The sequence below is a fragment of the Aythya fuligula genome, chromosome 2 (genome assembly GCF_009819795.1).
Source record: "Aythya fuligula isolate bAytFul2 chromosome 2, bAytFul2.pri, whole genome shotgun sequence".
Classification (NCBI taxonomy): domain Eukaryota; kingdom Metazoa; phylum Chordata; class Aves; order Anseriformes; family Anatidae; genus Aythya; species Aythya fuligula.
Window position 1 is genome coordinate 68051871 of NC_045560.1, and position 23139 is coordinate 68075009.

Here is a 23139-nt window from a genome sequence, read left to right on the forward strand (position 1 = left end):
TTCTTAGACACAAAGAGAGTTTACAAGATAAATACAGGCTTCCAGACAGACTTGTTTTGTAAATTCCTTCCAATAAACTTTTACATATTACAGGCTTAGCTCAGATAAGGAATCAAAGCCACTGTCAAGTTATCTGAAACCGTTTTGGCTCTTTTACAGTCCCTGAAGAAGCTAAATCATGCCAATGTAATAAAACTGAAAGAAGTCATACGAGAAAATGACCACCTTTACTTTGTGTTTGAATACATGAAGGAAAATCTTTATCAGTTAATGAAGGACAGGTATGTGCCTTTTAGGGAACAACTACTTTGCTATCATGCTTTCTGTAATGATTTTTATGCTATCGTGTAGAACGTGCTGCAATTCCCTCTTGCAGCCCCACTGATGTGAATAGAAGCTGCTGCACCTACTTGTGCAAGGGTAGAATTCTGCATTGCTCAGGATTGCACATTTCAATGCCTCTGGGAGAAAGTCTTTGCTCAGTTGTTAATGAGATAACTTGCATGTCTTCGGTATGTATTGAACCAATGGAGAAATTCAAAATCCTTTCTTTTTTCTTAGTTAGCCTTCTTTAATGTATGAAGGATTGTACAAACATCATTAATTCTGCATGAATTACAGATTTGGCTTGGGGTGGTGGGGGTAGTCATCTGTGCATACACACATGCAGGTTTATGAGAAAACCTTGATATGGATTGTGTGATGTTACAATCTTGGACAAACAGTATGTAGCACTATTTGTCATCACTTTCAAGGTGAACTTTAGAGTAGGACCTGCCATTTCAGTAACCGTTTTCTTTGCTGAATTCTTCCAAGTTTAATGTTTCCTTCATGCACATTTATCTCCTTATGCACAAAGCCCTTAGTTAGCTGTTAGCAAAGTTAGCACGCTGTTACCCTAGAGCTGAGAAGCACTGTCCTTGGTCAGGGTTCCCTTAACGGTGCCACTGGGTAGCACACCTACTACATTGCTACATAGGGCAGTCTCTTGTTCATTCCTATACTGTGTGTGCCACATCATCTACAGGCCAGCCAGATTCATCTACAGGTCTGTTTTCATCTGTTCAGGACATATTGTGCAAAATGTGGAAGCATGTATATTTTGTCCTACAAAAAATACAGTGTTGTTTGTTTGTTTGTTTGTTTTTAATTATGCAAAGTTGTTAATCTTTCTTCACAGAAGCAAGTTGTTCCCTGAGTCAGTCATCAGAAACATGATGTATCAGATATTACAAGGGCTAGCTTTTATCCACAAACACGGTAGGTTTGATACTGGAGTTTAACTATACAGTACTCTTCTAAGAAAAGAAGATAGTGCACAGTAATAGCATAAATAAAAAATATATAGCAAAGGCTATCAATTATCTCTAATAAAATTATTCCTATATGCTTCAAGTATGGTGCATTTTTAAAACAATATCTGAAGTTACGTTTTATTTTTCTATAAGCAGATATTCTTCCTTTTTGAAAGCACTAGGTATTGTTCATACACTGTTTAGTATCAGTAGATGCCAGATGAATAAATAAGCTAAAGAAGCCTGTATGCTGTGCGTTTCTGTTTCCTCGGAGAGATCTATCCAAGAAACAATAATACCTTATAGATGGCAGTTTCTCTCATCTTCAGGCGTCATAACTAATATGGTGCCCTAAGTCATAATAAATAAATAAATAAATTGCTCACTATAGAAATCCAGTCTCCTCATCAAATACAATTTGGATGTAAATACTTTGAGCTGAGACTTTTCTAGCAATTACAAGCACATTCTAAAAATGAGGTGCTGTGTGCTAGCAACAAAAACAAAAAGCTTCACAACATTTACAGATTATCATGTTTAATGTGTCTGCAACCTGCATTCTGAACTACTGGCATTAAGCTCCTTTGCATTTCAAAAGATAGTATCTTTTGCTTAACTTGCTTAACTCTCTTTAGTACTTGTCCATCACATCATATTCCTATCCCTAAAACTTTCCAAAGAGAGTAAAAAGCTCATTTAGAGTGAATTAAGCAGCAATGTTCCCAGTGATCTATGATTAGCTTTCATGTACCCTGATAAGGCCTGTTGATGGGTTGGAGAATTTTTTTTTTTTTTTTTTTTTAATTTACTCCATTTAGTATTATAAAATACACAAAAGTTGCTGGTTTTGTATCTTTCTGATCAAGGTCATGTATTGTTTTCTGATTTTTAGCATCCTCTTTCCCTTCCTCCTTTCTACATGTAATAAATGAGAACATTAAAATATATTAAAAACTGACACTTCTAAGTTACAGTATTAATATTTTGTTTTGAACATAAATATTTGGGAATAACAGGTATGATAAATATGAACATTTACATTTCACTGTAATAATTTCAGCCAATTATTTACAGTGGTTGCCAGTTTCTGCAGGCAGAAATTGAATGCTTTACTGTAGTAAGTGAATTTCAATCAAATTGATTTATAACATATTGTGAGCTTCAGTTAACCAGCAGAACTGATTTGCTCAGCTGCTTAGCTCCTCTGCAGGTATATAGCTGCTTAAGCCACCACTAACCGTTAAAGAAACTTTATGTGCCTGCTTTACTAATATTAACATTTCTGAGCAGAATTTGGATACATTTTAAATGTCTGTGCCTGCAAATTGTTGTCACAATGATAAATAAAATAATGAAAAATTGTTCAATTAATTCCATAAATGAAGCAAGTATCAGATGGTCAATTTGACAAAACAGTTCTGTTCTTGTTTTTCAAAAGATTTAATTCTAAATTGGTTGTTATTTGATACTGCTGCAATAGCCAATTCATATTCTACAGCATGTTAATGAATGTTTACATTTGTTAATTTAAGAATCCTTCATGTAATAATCACTGGAGGGAAAATATGTGTGTTGGGGGTGGGTTTGCTGTTAATTTATTTTTAATTTTTAAAGGGATTTTTTTTTCCAAAATAATCTTAAAGTAAAATTTGGATGTCTGTTTAAGAAATGGCTCTTGCTGTTTAAGAAATAATGACACAATTCTTTACCGTTTTTTTTCTGTCTGTTTTTGTATAGGATTTTTTCATAGAGACATGAAGCCTGAAAACCTCCTTTGTATTGGTCCAGAACTTGTAAAAATAGCTGATTTTGGTTTGGCTAGAGAGCTAAGATCTCAGCCACCATATACAGATTATGTTTCTACCAGGTGGTAAGTATATCATGAAGTTAATCATTGTCTTAATTACCTTTCTCTGCTTACCATTTTAATTTATCTGTTGCTTCTTTCCATCCTCATAGGTACCGTGCTCCTGAAGTTTTGCTGAGATCATCTGTTTATAGCTCACCTATTGATATGTGGGCAGTAGGCAGCATCATGGCTGAACTATACACACTAAGACCTCTTTTCCCAGGCACAAGTGAAGTAGATGAAATCTTCAAAATTTGCCAAGTATTAGGGACTCCAAAGAAGGTAAGACTTTTAGAAGAACTCATGCAATAGTATTAAAAAAAAAAAAAAACACAAAAGTGAAATAAAATTATTATAAAACGTTATGTTACCTCATGTCCAGAACATACATATCAGTAGCTGTTTTAGTAAATTTCCCATGGAGTTAAGACTTTCTCAACTGTATGTCTTTCTAGACATCCATTAAGACATAGAATGCTGGACTTTTGTTGCATATTAGCATCTGTTTTATATCCTACTATTATGCGTAATCCTGCTCTACTCTATGATGAAAGCTAAATAAAATTGTTTTGTTTGGTTATTTAAAGCCATGCATGTCAAGAGAATTTAAAAATATATATATTAATTCAGTCTCTTAAGGCTTCATTTAGTTTTGCTTCAGCTGATTTGTTTTCCTTTCCTGAAACCTTAATTGTTATAGGCTGGTGCCCAGATTTTGGAGCTTGTGGAATTTATCCTGAATAAGATGAATTATGCTTTTTGTGTTTTTGAAGCATAAAAGAAACACGATCTCAAACACAAACCTGTCATATAGTATTCTTAGCAATAAGAAGTAATGGAGGGAAACGTTTTTCAATTATTTTCTGAGAGGGCTAAACAGTTTAAAATCTACAATTAGGTAATGCATGTACAAATTTATGCAATTATACTTACTTCAGTTAAAAAGTTTTTATGAAGTGGATATGTGAATGTAAAAGAACATGTCTTAAATAACCAATACTTCCGACAAGTAAGCATCAAGGTGTGTTGTTGTTCTCTATAATGACTAATATGCTTGATCCTTTGAATTACAAGTGTTATGAGTTCTTAATTTAATTGAATTAAGATGGTAGAGACATACAGAAACACAGATTAAAATGCTTCATGAAAAGGAGAGTTTGAAAGAGAAGGTAAAGGATGTTTAAAAGAAAATGAATTCCTAGGAAGTGGCTCAAAACAAGTGCAAAACTAGAACATGAGAAAAACAGCACCACAGCATGGAAAAAAAGTCAAGCAAGGACTAGAAAGGAAGCCTTGAAACTAAGGTGTCTGATGAAGCTGTGAAGAGATGTCAGAATTGAATGGAGTAAAAGAGGGGAAAGAAGTTTTCCGTTAGAATATTGAGTAAGCTGGAAAAAAAATAAAAAAGACAAAATAATAGAGATATATTTTGGGGAAGCAAATTGTGATAGCTAATGTAAGAGATGACAGAAGTATATCAGCACTTTGCCCATGGGAGTAAGCAGATCTTTGTGAAATAACTGACTGAACACAGTCTCTAGAACTGGAGAATCATTGGTGTTTTACCAATAAAATATAAAGCATAACATTTCCTCTCCTCTACAAGGACTATCAGTGGAGAAGTGAGGAACAACAACAACAAAAAAATAGAGTAGGTGTAGCTAGGGACATACAGAGCTTGAAGTGGTGGGAAAACATGAAAGAGAACATACTGAGAGACAGGTGCGAGTTCATGACAGAGCAGAGTGTGAAAGGCCAAAGGTGGAGAGTTATATACAACATTTTGCGGAAGTTAAAATTGAGTCTAGAGGATTAAGTGCAAATTGTTAGGTGTAAAACAGTGCTCACTATGACAATTGTGCATCAGAAATAATGTGTGATAGGTAGGAGTACTTTAAGACTTGAGTTTTCAATCCAAGATACTAACTTAATTTTCTTAAGCATCTCACAAGTCTAGGATAGTAAGAATAAAGTTTTGATGTGTAGTCAGTGTAGCTGCGCAAGAGAACAACACGCTAGCTTCTGGAACGTTTTCAGTACAAACAAGTTCTTGGCATGCACAGGAGGTTTCCACGATGTGCAGCAGAGCAGCGTTGGGGTCACTGGTGTGGTTCTGTAACTTTACCAGTAGCTGAACAGAAGCATATCATGGCTGGTTGCTTGGGGAAGCAGGGAGCATTACCAGCTGAGTATTTCAGAGGAAACTGTAGCCTCTTTTAAAGACCCTAAGGGTTAGAGATGCTGTAAATCAGCCCTCTAGAATCAGGAGGCTGTAATTTAAAGCTTTGTGCCCCTCTCATCTGTTGGGCAGACTTGGGAATTTTATCTTCTTATGACAACGTTACGGTATTCTTCAGGGACATCACTGTGTAAGACGAGCATTTAAATATTATGAATTATCACAAGAAACAATGTTTTGTTAATGCTGAAGTGTTTTTCCGCATTCTGAAAAACACAAGGAGTTACTTTTATAGTATGTTTTTATAGATAAAGTTTCATAAACAGTTGTGTTGTTTTTCCAGGTATATGTTTTAATTTCTTCCATTAACCTGCAATAAGGAATTACAGGAATTATGCCCAGAAATGGTCTAATTTCAAATTGCCTTCCTTTTATTGGTTTAAATCCATAATACAATGCTTATGACTTCTGTTGGTTGGTTGGTTTGCTTGTTTTAATACTGACAGGTAACTACTTTGCTCTGTTCTGTAACCCTTGGATAACATTACTACAGATACAGTTCTGTTACCTAATTCAAGTATTGGTTGTGATGGTGCTCTAAGAATATCCTCTTCTAATGCAAATGTAATGACAACCTGAAAAGAAGATGAATGAAATGCATTTTCATAAGTTGAAGGTGGCAATGGCACTTTAATTCCAAATTCATTTTTTTTGAGAAATTGAAATGTTTTCTTCATTTTTCCATTGTACCATTTTCACTCTTGGTACTTCACCAGTTCAACATTTAGCCCTTGCTACTCAGTTTTAAATTGTTCCTTTTTCAGTGGGATGTCACCAGCTACAATAAAGCAGAGGTGCAGAGGAGGAGGAAATAGTTTACCTTTGTTCATTTAAATCAGCAGATAATTTTGTGATGGAATAGAATGTCACTTGAAGTCTTGAGACTTATTTTAACCAGATTTGGCTTATAATTACATTTGAGTTCTTTGATTACTGTAGACTGATAAAAGAACTAAAAAAATGTTGTTGGTCTGTGCTACAAGATTAGCAATAGCTAACAAGGTATCTTAAGACCAAACTGTCAAATCAATCTAATTTACGGTTTTAGCAGTGTAGCAAGCTTTGTGGATAGAAGAGAAGCAATAATACCATACATTGTCATCAGTAAGGCTTTTGATGCTGTTCCTTATAACATTATTAGCAGCATATTTAGACAAACAGCTATACCTATATACTGTATAGTATATGCCTATATTCTGTATATACTATATACTACATATATACCTATATACTGTAGGTATATTTGTAGGCATATACTGTAGATATATATGTACCTATATACCTGAATACCTATTTGGAAGACCTTACTCAGAGAGTAACTTTTAATGGTTCACACTCAAAATGATAGGTAGATTAAATAGGACTCTGAGTGGTTCTGCGTATAATTAAAAAAAAAAAAAAACAAAACTACTAAGTGCCTTCTGATAGAATAGGTTTTCCTTATTAAGCTGGCAGGTAGCAGGCTAGGAAGTCTGTTAGATTAGAATTCAGAATTCCTTATAAAATTAGAGATGCAGCTTAGAAAATATTCTTTAACTATGTTTAGAGTGGTATACTTGGTCAAGCATAATCACAGCTGCATAAATATCTGTGGATAACTATCCAGCTAACAATTCTGCAGAAGAGGATGTAGGAGATGTATACTGCATTATACATCAACAGCTTTTTGTTGCAGCAAAGACAAATACCATACCATGTACAAAGAAAGGAGTACAGTCCATGGATATATGAACTATTCTTTTCATTTCACTTGCAGTGTGATGCCCAGTTGTAAGTTTTGCCTTTCAAGGAAGAAAATCAGAGTCCGGATAAGAGGAAAAACTTCAGAAGTCAAGACCAGAAGTTCAATTGTTTGGGCTTCTTCAGCCTACACAAAGGAAGACTGGAAAAAAAGGACAAGAAATACAGCTCCTGATATATAAAAAGGCTGTTCTAGATAGACAAACAGGATTCTTTCTTGGTATCTCTGGATACCAAGAGCATGTTCAGTTATGGTCTTGTATTGCTTCCAGAGAAACGTACATTCTTCTAATCATGAGGAGATCCAACTACGAGAGACACTGTCTAGAACAGCTGTTTTTTTTACCAGGAACTGGAAGCTTTTTTGAGGCTAAACTGTCAGAAAGGGACAAGGGCATGATGATTTGATGATCTCTTTTGAGATCTTTGATGATCTCTTGAGATCTTTGATAATCCTACAATTCTGTATTCAAATAATGCAATTTTCATGCAACTAAGGACTTCAGGTTTTAATTTTTGAAAGCGCAACACTTAAAAAGAAAACTTTTTTTTTTAATCTAGTGGTCATGATTTTTCCTTTTGCAATACTGTCTAGCTGTAATTTAATCAACTGTTTTAATGGTGGAAGCAGGTACATTGCATAGGCTGCATTGTGGCTGCACAGCCATGGTCTGCTGGTGCAAGGGTTTCACCTCTAGTATGAAGAGAAATGCATTGAAATCAGCTGTTAGAGCTTATTTCTGTAATAGTTGGGATGTGCATTACTGCTCCTGTTAGTGCTGCATTCTCTTCTCCTTCCAAGAGAGTATGTCCAAGTGAGACCATACTGCAGAAAAGTTGATTTGATCGAACACCTCAAGTATGCATAGTCTTCGTCCTTTTATTTATTTATTTATACTGTTTTTCTTTCCTTTTAAACAGAGTGACTGGCCAGAAGGATACCACCTTGCTTCTACTATGAATTTCCGTTTCCCACAGTGTGTCCCTATAAGCCTAAAAACTCTTATTCCAAATGCAAGCAATGAAGCCATACAGCTTATGACTGATATGCTGAACTGGAATCCAAAGAAGAGACCTACAGCAAGTCAGGTCTGAGCTTCCTGAATTGTAATTATAAGTCACTTCCCCCACTTGATTTTCATCACTTGTCTGTATGGAGGGGAATAGTAAAAGTAAAGCTTTGATTTTGTAAGGCTGCAGATGGAATGCAATATGGAAGAGCTAGGGATTGCTTTTCACTAGGAGATGGGACATAAACTGTATGAAGTGATAAAGAAAGAACTTTGAAAAGAACATACCAGTAGGTCACAGAGGTCACAGGTTTTCTTTAAGTTAGCTAAAAAAAAAAAAAAAAGTATACAATTTTCAAAGATGTGTACATTCTACTGATTTTTGAGTATTTATACCTAATGCAATACTATTTAGAAGGTACAAAAGGGCAATGTGGAGAATTTTGTCGGGAAACAAACATAATGCAAGGTATAGGTGGATGTAATGTAAGTGATTCAGAAGTGGTTAAGCAGATGGTGCAAAGCAGAGCAACCATATCTGTCCACTTTATGTAGCATTTCTATTGTTACAGTCACTGAGATCTAACTGTAGTCTGATGCTATACATCTGTACTCAGAATTCTTGCATGGCACTTTATGAAAGCAAATAACCAGGTTTTACCCAAGTGAGTTGTCAAGGAAGCAGCTGCAGTAGTTGTGTGATCCACAGGCAAAAGGGAGAGTTTAATGCACATTCGCAAAAATGTGTACAAACACAGCAATTCTCAAGTGTAGCTGAGGCAAAACATCGCTGAGAACTAACAAAAGAGTCCTTGTGGATGATTCAATCCAAAGCAGGCAGCGACAGCATATTGAGAGCTGGTGTGTTAATAAAGTATGAAAGATAGTTAGCAGGGAAGCATGCAATAAAGCAGTGAGGGTTTTGTACTGTGGTGGAAACTACCTGTTTTTAAAATTGAAATTTGTTGCTGCACGAATGTAGAATGGAGTTGAATGTAAAATGTACCTCAAAACACAGACTCCAAAAAATCTAGAAATAAAAGAATTTAGAAAAGGACATGACTGCTATAACATGTCCAAGTGGATCCATCTTGTTAAGTTAAACGGTGGGAAGCACTTAAAATGCTGAACTGAGAGCTAGCTATACATAAGATCTAATTATACATCCATCTTGCCTTGGTGCTGAAGAGATTGCTTGAATGCTTCAGAAACATAATTAGATTCTTGATGAAATTACCAAAGTCAATTTTATTAAGTATAATTAGTAAGTTATATCTTCTTCTCCAGGCTCTGAAGTATCCTTACTTTCAAGTTGGCCAAATGTTAGGACCTCCTCCACAATACCTGGAGAAGCAGACTCCTATTAAGCCAGTGCAGCCAACAGAACCAAAGCCAACTTTACCCAAATTGGAAGCAGTATCCAAGCCAGAACCTCTGTCTTCACCTGATGTACCTGACCAAATGCAGCCACAGCCCCTCTCAAAGGTTAACCACCAGCCACTTCAGCAAATTCAGTTACCTCAGAATACAGCTAACCAGCAAGTACCAAAACAGCAGCAGCCACAGGCACAACCATTTTTTCCGACCATCAGTAAAAACTCATCACCAGTAAGTTGCCTTCAGTAAATACCTAACTTAGACAGGTGATTTTATTGCAGGATTTTACTGTATTCAACCTGGTCATTCTCTGAATGTAGCTGTACTTTTTATTACAGAAAATACAAGTTGATAATTCAGAACTAACTAGGGATATAGCTAATTACTTATTAAAATTTTACAGCAAATTAGGAAAATACATTAATTACAACAACAATGTAAGTTCTCTTACAATAGCCTTTCCTGACATGCTTCTGCAGTAATGTAGTTACAACAGCTATCATTATTGACCTTTGAGAAACAACTCACAAAAATATTGTTGGTATACGAAAAAGAAATAGGAAATGAGAACTGTGGTTGTCTCAAGCAGGAAAGTACCTGAGCGAGTATGCTAAAAATAACAAGTATTCCAGAAAATAGTGGAAGGCAAACTACAGTCGCATGAAAAGATAGCTTTAAAAAGTAGTAATTCTTTGGTAGATAATGTTAAGGGAAAACCTGACTCTAATTTCTGAAAATTGCATTTGCTCTGGGGTTATGGGAATCAGTACTCCGAACCCTGAGCATGATTGCTGTGAATGATTTGCACCCCTGTGCCCTGCTTCTGACAGTTGTTCTACTGCCAGCGAGAGACTTCAGCAAGATGCCAGCAACAGAGGCTAAGCGCTGAACTGGCCTGCATACAGAACATTAACCTAACTACTTCAACTAGACTTAAGCCATTGAAGGGTGACAGTCTAAAAGAGCTACACACAAAATACCTGCCAACTTTGTTACATGTTTTGTGCTTAAAATCTTTCTTAACGTTGTGACCAAAACAGGCACAACACAATGGGGAAAAATTCTTCAATGTTCTTAAGTAGTAGTCTGAAGTAAACTAGATGTAAAAATATTAAGTTTTAGAATTTATTTAAAGCTTTTTTTTTTTTTTTTTTTCAAAACAGAAACAAGCAGCTAGTGGCCCTCAGAATGGCACAGTAGGTCCTAAAAGCTGCAGGAGGCGATGGGGTCAGACTTTGGTAAAGGCTATGGATAGTTTGGATGACTTGGACAATGCTGAATTTGGAATGTCGTGTTCAAAAAAACCTAGCATTGCACTGTTAAAAGAAAATAAAAACAAGGAATGCCTTTTTAGGTAAGTCCTTTAATTATATAATCACTTTTTTTTTTTTTTTTTTTTTTTTTTTATGTACACAATGACCAGTAGATTTATAGGTTGGTTAAAACAGATCTGCTAAAATTTAAGTCACTCAAGCTCTGCAAGAATGCAAAGAGCTGTATGAACAGGCCAGCTTTGGGTGTGGTATCTATGTGACACCAGTAATATCCATATTTATGTTTAAGCACTGTACATTTCATATGTTCATCCTGTTTCTATGAAACTGCATTTTACTGTAATCATATAAACTAGATTTACTTCATTTCCTTTATCAGTTGAGCTAGGGAAAGTTCTGCAAGTTACCCACAGTTGCTTTTTATTCTGTAGTATTGGATACACTTTTTTTTTTTCCTCCATATCCTCATCTAAAACTCTCATGAGGTTTGAGACTTGACTGTTACTTTCTGTAGGACCAAAGTCTAATGATGAAATCAGGCTAAGAGAAGAGCAGTGTATTCTTCAAGCTAGCATCAGCTTGTGCTGTTCTAAGGTGGAGTCGCTGGCCACATAGTTTGAATGTTTTGATTTTTCAGCATTCCAGAACCAAATGCTGCATGCTGCATCCAGCCAGGAGGGGAAAATAAGGTTTTGATGAGAAATGATTCTGGAAGATCAAATACATCAGCAAAACAGTACTATCTAAGACAATCAAGATATCTACCTGGTAAGGGGAAAAGCCAACACAATATGGAAAACATAGGCAGTGAACAATATTTTTACAGTACATTTAAACTTTAGATTTTGCACTGGATAATTTTGCTTTTCATACCCAGGCTAAATTTTCAAATTTTGGGCTGAATGCCTTTCCAAGAACATATCTCACCACAACTGATGCAGAAGGTCCTGGCTATGTAAAAGTGGAAGGGAGCTCAACCAACTCTGCTTGTACATCATAAACATTCACAGGCCCTCTTATAGTCAGTAGCATAGGAAACCCTCAGTAATATGAATTCAATATCTCTTGGATGCCTAGGAATACATCCTGATTGACCATAAGCAAGTGTACCCAAGGAGTGAAGAAACTATCCATCTGTAGTGCATATGCACCTTCCTCAGTTTTGCAATACAAGGAGGTTTTGTTTCTTTTGAACTTCCAATTCTGTTAAGTGCAGTTACCCTTGATAGGAGGTACTAAAAAATACCAGCCACTTGCATGGGTAGGAATTCACACCTGGTCACTTCCCTTCCTAAGGCACTTATTCTCCGTAAGATAACATTGATAATTAATAGACAATTCCAGTAAGTGTATCATGACATCTACGGTAATCCACAGTGAGCATTTAGTTGGCTCCTGATTGCCAGGCAAGTTGTTTTATTACAGTGTATCCCCAGTTTCTCAGGAATTCATTAGTCCAGCTAATGTATGTCCAGTCCTTCTAAATATGAAATCACTTCTTTAATGCTAAATAGGATTCCCTAGGACTCAAGAGTTTGTTCAAATGGAGGGGGAAAAAAAGCTTCCTTGTCTAGAGGTAACAAATGGAAAATGAATCTATATTCCTTATATTTTTAAGTATGCTTCCAATACATCTGTTTTTATTAGTTTTCAATTAGAAAGGCATTGTTTTAAAAAAATATATATGTATGTAGTAATTCCAGAACTTAAGAGAATAATAACTCCAAGGAGCATATTTGGTATTTATCCGTATTACTTTAGTTCTGTCACCACTAGCTCTGGGAGCTGCTTTCCTACTGCGTAATCCCATTAACTCCCGTAAAGCTCATAACATGGTGAAGTAGCAAGAACCTCTTTGTCCTACTTTTAAACTTATTCTTTGAAGATATAGTTTTTCAGCCTTGAGAACTCAAATTTTCAATAATTTACTTAATTTCTGTTAATTGTTTGAGAGTCAAAAATATCAATAATGAGCTTATGATTTTATAGGAACCAAATAACTGTAGTAAAACATCTCTGAAAGCATGAAAAGAATTATTTGATCGGCATCTCCAATTTTCATAGTAGAGGAATATAAACTAATCAATGGACATTGTTCTTTGACTTACATTTATGGTGTTTACATTATGCTACAAATAACTTGGTGTTGTTTCATGATTCTAGAAATGACTGTTTTTCATTGGTTGAATTATGTTTCAAATTAATAAAATTTGCCGTGATTTGTTTTCTAAGGTGTAAACCCTAAGAACATCTCTTTAGTAACAGTCAATAAAGAAGGATCTCATGGAACCTGGAACAACCAGTTATTTTCTAAACCACTGGCACATTTTGGAGAAGGAATGCCTTTCAACAGAAATAATACAGGTAATGTGTAATAAAAATGGTCGTGTTGTATTTCATCATACTTCATTTAATTAATTTACTTAAGACCTTCTAGTTTAACTTCTGTTGTCAGGCTTAGGTTTTAGGCTTTTTTCTTTTTTCTTATTTAAACACAGACTCTTAAAAACTTTTTCATACATAAGGGATTTATTTTGATTTCATAGCACAAAGGGAGTATAGACTAGCTCCTAGAATAAAGTTCTGTCAAGACAAATTTTTTTCTGTAATCCTCTTAGACCAATTATTGTACTGTGCTAATTCAAGCAAGTAGTTTGACCTCATTACTGCCTGGTCAGTGTCATGTGGAACACTATAAAACAGCAGTCTCGTATATAAAAAGAAACTAGGTGATGAATGGTAAGCTCGTATAATAAAAATGATGTATAATATTCTAACCAAGTTATTCAGTAATCTACCAGCTTTGTAGCTGCATGAAAAGTCTCTTCTTTCAGGAAGGCACTTGTAGAAAGGTGCCTTTTGTGCTACATTTTTTAAAAATCACTGCTATCAGTGTTTTAAAGTGTGAAGACTAACACTTACAAGTTAAATGACTTACCTAAGATTTCATTGACTTGAGACTAAAACCTATCTTCTGACCACCAAGCCATACACACCATCTATGTACTCCCACCACCCTGTGATTGGAGGTAACTTTAACAGCTTCGAAGCCACTGTCACTCACAACTTCACTGATGCCAATAAACCACCTAACCTAACGTGCTTATACAAGAACTTCAGAAAGCTTCTTTACATGCAGATGCTACACCCCAGCTCTTTTTAACAGAACTTTAGTAGCCATCTTGCAGTGTCATCAGAACTGATCCTCCCTCTGGAAGTCAGGTGAGGTATAAATCGTTCATCTGAAATTATGTGAAAGACAGGAAATGGAAAAATAACAGCATCCTCTGGATTAGAAGAGACTTTTTTTTTTTTCCAAGCAATTATGATATGTACCTTTTTATTTTCAGAAACATTGTGTCAGGGTGCCTTAGAATTAATTAGTTTATTCATAAAATGCTCTTGCATTTGAAAGAGGCACAAAAAGGTCAAGAGCTGTTTCTGAAACTATGTATTAGAAAGCTAGACAGCTACCTACTGAATTAGAACATAGCATTCATCTAAGTTAATTTAATGGTAAAAATCCCCCTGTTGTCTTACTGGGTTACTTTGAGTATCTACCAAAAATAATAATAATTAAAAAAAATTAAAAAAAAAATCTAAAACTGATAATTTCATGTGTTTGAAAATTCTTAGTATTATTTCCATCAACATCTTAAATAATAGTATATTTCGTATACCCAGGAAGCAACGTTAAAGATAGACACACAGAAAACAAGAATAGTTGGAGCACAGATCAGGGTAATATAGCACTTCAATCATGTTTGTTTGTTTGTTTTATAATGACAGGATTGAATACTGACACTGCTGTGTAGTATGCTAGTAACTAAATTTAGTTTATTTAAGTGTTTTATTTTTCTTACCCATGACATTTCCCTAGGGTGAAATAAGATGAAAGCAAATGGTTACAAATGCTTTGTGAAGAATGGTAAAGTTATGATCAGTCAGCTTTGCAAATATGCCTGAATGCTTAAACTTGGAATTTATGTATTTATGTGATTGGCATATGACTGCATTGTTGGTAAACTACATTTTCATTCCATTATTAGAATGGCCCTTATAAAATAACTAGACAGAGTAACATTTCCTGCTTGTAAAAACATAGAAGTGAAACAAGAAAAATGTCAGATGTTTATTTTCTTGCTTTGCTCTTCCTCATTTCTTTGATATCATCTAGCCAGATTCTTTCTATACTTTTTCTAAAGTTCTGTCTTTCCATCTTTTTCTTCCTTTTCATTTTCTTCTCTACAGAAGAGAACTTAATTATACCAATTGAAAAACTATCATGCAAAGAAAGGTTGAATGAAAAGTTAGAGGATCCAAAAGGTAATTTATAGCAACTATAGCCTGGTTCTTTGCACATTTCATATTTGTTTTATGTTTTCTTCTAAAAATTGCACTTGCAGTGCAGATTCCAAATAATCACATACTTCATTTTCAGTTGTAATCTATTTTGTCAAACTTTGCCCTGTTCATTATGTCTGCTTTAGACCAAGCCTCTCTAGGCTGAGGGAGTTAAGGCAGAGGCTATACTTACCAATGAGCTATGTTTTAACAACTCTTGCTGTGACACACAGAAGCAGGTAAACAGCAGAGGTCAATCTCATTTACCATAATGTAACATAGTGTGGAAAACTGCTGCTACTGTGAATTTTACTCTTTGGAGTAGTAAGATAAACTCAAGTAAAACACATCCATGTATTTAAGATCCCTCTGTTGTTGGGTGTTTTTGTTTTGTTTTTGTTTTTAATACTGACAGAATTGTTTCACCTTTTGTATTTGCTTTGAAACCAAATTAAGTGCGTGCTGTCCTACCTGAGTAGGATAAGTGATTTCCCCCTACGTGCAGCCCAACCTGAATTGCATCAGCACACTCTTTGAAATGTGAAAGAGTAAACTGACTGTATGTACTTACTGAAGTCTTTTATATAACATCTGAATGTTCCAGTAAGTGACTTCCTAACTTTTCTTCTGGATTCTCAGCACTTTAAAAGATAAAGTAAATTTTATTACCATAATTGTAATGCATAGCATGCAACTGCACTGTTGCTGGATAATGGCAAAGAACCGATCCCACTAACTGCATTCCAATTTTCTATCTATTACACTGATTTTACAGAACTGTGATTGCATAGATTTTGTTGGAGTTAACCTCAGTGTAAGAGAGTAGAAACAGGTTTCCAAACAGCCTAGTTTGTGCCTAAACACACTCTCCACTGCAAGCAGTGTTAAGCTGGAATGTTTCACCTCTCCCTCAGTTTCTGGCACCTCAGGTGTGTACCTTTGTGGTACATCTCATTGCAATGATTCATAGCTCTTCTTTTTCCTTCAACTCACTACCCAGCTCAGATGATTCAGTGGCTTTATTCTTTGTGAAGAACCAGGTATGTGTTGAGGTAGGGTATACTGCCCAGGCCACACTTGCACTTGTCATCGTGGCCTCCTGCATGTCTGAAGGATGAATAGCAAGAACTCCTTTTGTACAGCAGTGGTCAGAGGTAAGGAACAATTTAGTATGTGCTTTTAAGATTTTTTTAAAAATATTTGTAGTTACTCCTCTGTATTGAACTTCTACTTTTCTTCCTTTGTTCTCATCCAAAAAGATCATACCTCCAGACCTCTCAGTTTCACTGAGACTCTTCTTCTGGGCTGCCCTCTACTATTTGCTGAAGAAGGGCTCATAAAGTACATCAGGCATTAAGAGGTAAGGGGAAGGGAAAAAATGGTTCAGCAGTTTGTTTGTTTTTTAGTTTACAGATATGCAACTTTGCTGAGCTGTAGATAAGAAACAGGCAGGAATAGTCTTTTTGAGGTCTGAGCCCTGCCATGATCTTACTTTTAGATTTCAGAATTTTAAGAAGTGCTTAGACAGGTGAATGTAATCCTAAAACTGCATTGCTTTGTTTTTCAGGCAAATTCCTGAAAAGGAAGAACAACTTAAAACGGCAAGAAAGTCATATTTTAATTGAGTACTTTATTAAAGTTTTATTTTTCACCAGGACTCTTGTGTCATTCTTTACTGCACTGGAGACTGGCATGAACTATACACAGGGAAGTCCCATAGAGACCCAACTATTCACAGGACTTACAGAACAGACAGCTTGGGGAGACTGGCGAAATCAAGTCAGCTGAATGCTTTTTGTTAGTGTTCTTAAACAGGAAGGTACACAATGACACAACACAGCTGTAATTAGCTGAGGATACTTTGGGGGTTGGTAGATGACCAATTTTGCAGTTTATAGGTCTGCTGCACTGAGCTCTGATATTAACACAGAGAGCTGGGGGTGTTTTTGTGAAGAGGAGCATTTTGCAAGCACACGGGCCAGAGACAGGAAAACTTTGTCAGCTCACACATTGTGTATTTTTCCAAAACTATGGTTGAAACCAACCTAAATGTTAATAAAAGTGTTCACACTTGATAAAGGTCAAAACTACTATCATCTAGTAATTCATAAAATGTAATACTACTCAATATGGAACCTCAACACCAGAGAAAGCACATTTCTTCAGATGTTGTGCCAGCACAGTCTTTAAGTCTGTCCCTATAATGATACAGTTGGAGAAGGTGAGAAATTTGCTTGGAGCACAGTGTTAAATTATAACAGAATCCAAAGCTATTGTACAATAACATAGTACTAATTTTGTGTGCAGATGAATGACGTTTCTCAGCTTCCAAAAGAAGATGATTATGTCAATCTTTTCAAGGTAGCACTGCTTTAAAAAAGATCTGGACCAAAACCAGGCCCAGTAAAATTCCAGCCAGAGTCCAAAGGCAAGGGGAACTGGGTCAAGATTTTTGAACCTGGCTAAGTCACCTTCATACGGGGTACTACTTACCACAAGAGGATTTTGTTTCTATTTTGGATAGACTTAAGCCAAATATGTTGAGTGCAAGACTACTGTTGAGCACCGATTTTCAAATATGGAAATACTTAAACTAGCTTCCAGTAAATTAATTAACTGTAAGTAAAAGGTAAGATCTCATCTTCTCTAAGCTCGGTATAAAGCTTTGCTGTGCGATCTAAGTTTAATGAAAGTACTAATGAAATGTTCGTACTGTTTTTCTGTCTTTAGTCCTACTGCGTCACAGGATCAGACATACTAGAGTATATGCAAATGTAGTTTGTTAGGCACCTTAAGGGGTCCAACTACAATACAAAGAAAAGAATAAGTACTTTTGCCAATAGGCAAGCACTAGGGAGTTCTTAAAGAACTCTCACACTCGTTATTTGTGTTAATGCAAAGGTGTTTTGAAGTGTCTATAAAAAGCAGGCAAGGTTTTCTGCATGTAACTGAAAATATTAAAACTCTGATGTCAACAGGAAATCCTGACTTTGTAGGAGGTGCTGCTTACAACCCATTAGGAGGATACATCCCTTCCTTTCATAAAAAAGAAGTTGGATCAGCTGGACAACGGATACAGCTAGCTCCTCTTGGTCCATCTGTATCAGGTAAGAAACATCCTTTTAACATATATATCTAAGGAAACGATAAATGTTAATTTTGTGTGCTTCCTAAAATGTTTATTATCCTTTAATAAGTCTTCCCTCAAGTTTTGTAAGTAAAATTATTAGGCATATTTTTCTTAAATGATTTGAATGCAGGTATCTAGAGGGAATCATGATATAATACCCGAATAAACAACTGCTATTAGATGTTAGGTAAAAGTAAACAAATGCGCAACCCTTTTGTTATTCCAGTTGTGGAAAAGTTGCTAAACTACTTTTTATTAGACATTCAGGCTAAATAAAATTGCTAAAAAAAAAAAAAAAAAAAAAGTAACTCCACAACTCAATAGTAAGTGGTCATGTAGACTGGATATAAATATAACTGCATGATTTATGTAGCTATTAGGAAACATTAGTCACCAACCAGTAAGTATGAAAAATAGATAAATGCAAGTTAAAAACAAAAAATATAAAACAAACAACAACACTCCTATTTAACGATTTGCAGGATTTTTTCATGATGGTGACTTTAATGTAGCATGTGGCTGTCTTGAAATACCCATGTATTTCATCAGTATAATGTAATTGATGATCCTGATCCATGCTTATAATGGCCTCAACTATTTGGAAAAAAAAAAAAAGCAAAGACCTTCCTCCGGTGATTTAATAAATAATAAATTCACAAATAATGTCCCAGATACAGTACAAGCACTAAATTAAAATTAATTGCTCTTTTATTTACTAGCCCTTTCTGGTTGGTCAGCAGCTTCTGTGGTGGTGATTTAAGACAGGTTTTCACTGTGTCTTCATCTTCACTATGTTAGCTATGCAAGTCTGAGTGTCATCTCAGTAGGTGACACTGTTCTTATACCCTTGAAATATCACAGGAGTGCTTTCTGGAGTGAAAATCTCAACGCTGGTACATTATACAAGGTAAAAGCCAAACAAGAATGCAGTGACCAGTTCTGAATAGTTATGATATACTAGTGATCTAGCTGTACATTACCTTAAACACATTAAAAGATAGATTTCATATTGTTTTTAACTGAATGGAGGAAACTATCCTGAATATAACAGTTACCTTGTATATTCTATGGTATGGATAATGTTTCTTTGTTGATATGTTCCTGATTCAGAGAAGACAAACAGAAGTGCTCAAGAAAAATTGGTTTGTGAGTAGAAAACTTAGCGCCATTGTCCAAACCCAACAGAATACTTCTCTAGTTACTTCAGATGAAATAATAAGGCCCTAAACTGACAGTGAATTGTTTAATTGAAGGGCCTATGATAGACCAATCTAATATGGTCCTACCTAAGCATGCTGTCTGTTTTGCTGACTTGCTCTTTTGAGCTACTTGTTCCCACCTAGGAACTGGCAAACAACTTCTGAGGAGAGAGGGAGGGAAGAAAGGAGATGGCATGCAGATATAAAATACACTTAACTAAATTAATGTTCTGAGCCTGGGTTGATCAGGAATCCACCAGGGAAGACTAAAACTACACTTAATTATCTGAAATTTACCAGTGCAAGTTTTGATTCGTCACTGTGTGGACCAGGAAGTTCACAGGAGGACAAAATCCACAGCTACTTCTAGATTGCTGAGAACAGTGAGAATGAAAAGAAATTACTTAAGTGATCCAAAGGGAAATAAATTCAGTGTTAATCTGTAATTAGAAATGGAAATGTAGTAAAAGTCAGAAAGGCTGGCAGACAGAGGTCAGTTAAAAAAAGTCTTCCATGTCCTGGAGAAAGAGCAAGAATCCTGTTGCTTAAACTAATCATGTTTAGCCTAAAATCCACAGGCCTGCATGGGAAGAGAGGTAAAGGTGAAGCAAACAGCAGTTTCTCTCTCCTATAGTTGAACATTAACATTTTTGTTGACCCTTTGCTTTCTATTATCCAAATTGAAATAAACTGGGTTCTCGGTTGCTTTTGCTCCCTTTGTTTGTTCAGAGATTTATAATGCAATAAGTTAAATATATTAAATAGAAAATATAGCATTTTGTTCAGAAAACTTATGCAAGACGCAAGAAAAGTGACCTTCCTTGCCAACAGAGAGGATATGCCAGAATCATACTGATGAAAGATAGGGAATACCAGCTTATAATAAAAAAGAACATTAGAGAAGGTGTTTGTTTTCAAAGAGATGGGGATGACCTGACCCTCAGTTTCAGATTCTTGAGATTCCCCCTTTCTTAAATGCCTTGATTCTCACCTGTACTTTAACAAGTTCAACCCAGTGTTGAAAAATACCATACATGCTTTTCCACAAGAAACAGAATATGCAAGCACAAAAACAATCATTTATTTTTATTCATAACACTTTAACTAAAACAAAACAAAACCTATCAGTAATAACTAACAAGACTGAACTATGAAAGTAGGAAAAGAATGGCAGGACATACGTTAGGAATGCTAAGGAAACAATGGTAGTGTACAGCAAAAGTTTGCATAAGAGAGATTCTGAATAACTAGCTTTAGAAGCTTGGGAAAATAGCAGAATCGGTGATGAACATGAATAAAAACATGGGTTATCAGCCCCTGCAACAGGGCAATCACTTTAGTAAGCTTGAGGCAGCAGTGTCTATTTGAAATGCAGAAAAGGAGAGTCTGAGGAAGAAGGCCAGGAATGTGGTAGTGTGCTACTACCAGTGCGGGAGACCCGATGGATGCCAATATAAGGGGGGGGGGGCAGGGAGAGGGAGGGAAGAGCATTTAGAATAGAACCTATTAAATCAAAAGAGAAATGGAAATTACCAGCAGATACACCAGCAGTCCTTAGCTAAGCAGGAAGGAAATAAAATGCATAAAATCTCAGAACAAGAGGGTCTTCAGAATCTGTGCTTTAGTACAGGCTGTTTGAGATGTAATGAGTTTATTGAAGTTGTTATTATATGCTTTTTCAAATATTTGAGATAAAGAGGGAAAAAAAAAAACACATTTCCTTTCTGTAGCAGCTTTATGACAGGAGATAGAATTGTAGGCGTAATCATGAGGTTTCACTGAATTTCTGTCTTGGTGTTTTCTACAGGGATTGTTGTAGAAGAGGTAGGTATCCAGTAGAAGAGAATTACTAGTAAGATACAAAAATGCTAGGAAACTTTAGCCTTATCAGAAAACAAGCATAGATAGCATGTCAGAGACTAAACCATCCTTCTGTGGTTTGTGAGTAGAAAACTTAGCGCCATTGTCCAAACCCAACAGAATACTTCTCTAGTTACTTCAGATGAAATAATAAGGCCCTAAACTGACAGTGAATTGTTTAATTGAAGGGCCTATGATAGACCAATCTGATATGGTCCTACCTAAGCATGCTGTCTGTTTTGCTGACTTGCTCTTTTGAGCTACCTGTTCCCACCTAGGAACTGGCAAACAACTTCTGAGGAGAGAGGGAGGGAAGGAAGAAGATGGCACATTAGCTTTCAGCTCTCATTCAAATCTGTAGTGAAAGTAGTGAAACGCTTTTTTGATTCTGACTTCTGGTTCCTTTCAGACTATTCCTGGAAAAACAAAGCTGCCCGTGCATTACCAGGTCCTACTTACAATTCAGCAGCAAAAAACATGAATATTTTAACTCGTGCACCAACAGTTCAGCCAGTACATGGAAGAACAGACTGGGTGGCCAAATATGGAGGACACAGATAGAAAATGCCATCCTCTGCAGGTATTGTGTGAGCTGTGTTCAGTTCTCCTGCACTGGAAACCTGAATTGCATATTTGCTCCAACTTTTCTTAAGACTGTTCAATAGTAAAGAAGGAAAAAAAGACCTTGGGTTCTGTTACCTGTGGAAGAAAAATAATTTACAAAATATTATTTAAAATATTGTCTATGTAGTAGGATGTCATGAAGCATTGTGTAACATCTTGCCAAATCTGAGTATTTTAAGCTAATGAGGAGTAGATTTCACCTGACATTTCTCTATAGATCCACTTCCTGACAGAATACTCTTAGAGGAGCGTACTCTTGGTCCGATGTCTACCACTGACATATGCTGTTTTCACATACACAAGCAGCTAGAAGCAGGGCTAAATCTGAGCAGCACCAGGCTTCCAGGTGAAATGCTTGTTCCTTACTAGGCAGATGAGAGTGAAAGTACAGAGTGGGCTTGGAAGAACACAGTGTCATACAAGGATTTCAGAACTCACCTAAGAGGTACTTATGGTCTGTGACATCTAAATGTTTATAGTAGCAACGACAACTCTGTATAGTTGGATATAAGTTATCCACTGACAAGTACTATACAAGGTCTGAAAACCTGGCCCAGGATGATACAGCAAGACTGGAAAATAGCTAAACTACTATCAAATGCTACACTTGTTGAGCTGTAGTGAAGCTTAAAATTAGACTCTACTGTTAAAATTAAATTATGATTGTTTTCAGTTGAAGATCTGTGGAGATTTACATCTCCCCTGTCAAAGGTGTGTCACAGTGATGTTTAAAGGAGCATGAATCACTGCAGTCTCACCAGCTCTTTTAATGTTGAATTAGCCAAAAAGGCTTAAGTGATCCATAAACTCCTGTTTTTACATCTTACAGACTTCCCCTTATTTTAAAGAAGTTGAATCAGACTGTTCTTCAAAGAGGTTACTTTCTGCTTTAGCTCTCAAAGGCTAACTTAAGTCCCTGGAAACACACACAAACTTTACTAATGCAATACCTCAATGTATATGCTCATGCCATACCTTCCCTGGCTTCTATGGTAAGTTTTACAGTAACATCCTGCAAAAGACCTTGCAGTGTACAATAATTTTTTTCACATGTTGACCTAGGCTAATTCTGTTAACGATTGCATTCAGAATAGATGCTTTGGACTGTCATTACATAATTAGTAATTACATAAACCCTGCCAATTTCAAGTGCAAAATTAGTATGTTCTTTAAAGATGTACAGCTGTTAATGATTACT

The 23139-nt window shown here is 35.8% G+C and overlaps 1 protein-coding gene across 4 annotated transcripts in view; it reads left to right on the forward strand.

Moving 5' to 3' along the window:
- MAK (male germ cell associated kinase) overlaps positions 1 to 23139 on the forward strand; it is a 30041-nt gene extending 6902 nt beyond the window's left edge. For 2 of the 4 annotated variants that reach the window (XM_032182827.1, XM_032182826.1), the window contains exons 4-15: positions 160 to 281; positions 1181 to 1260; positions 3033 to 3165; positions 3255 to 3426; positions 8045 to 8212; positions 9421 to 9741; positions 10674 to 10864; positions 11422 to 11552; positions 13017 to 13148; positions 15036 to 15110; positions 18107 to 18235; positions 21727 to 23139. In XM_032182827.1, the coding sequence (XP_032038718.1) occupies positions 160 to 281; positions 1181 to 1260; positions 3033 to 3165; positions 3255 to 3426; positions 8045 to 8212; positions 9421 to 9741; positions 10674 to 10864; positions 11422 to 11552; positions 13017 to 13148; positions 15036 to 15110; positions 18107 to 18235; positions 21727 to 21878 (1806 nt within the window). In that variant the 3' untranslated portion in view covers positions 21879 to 23139. Of the gene's footprint in view, positions 1 to 159; positions 282 to 1180; positions 1261 to 2389; positions 2413 to 3032; positions 3166 to 3254; positions 3427 to 8044; positions 8213 to 9420; positions 9742 to 10673; positions 10865 to 11421; positions 11553 to 13016; positions 13149 to 15035; positions 15111 to 18106; positions 18236 to 21726 lie in introns of those variants that run through there. The other 2 variants (XM_032182828.1, XM_032182829.1) reach the window with 2 other exon arrangements.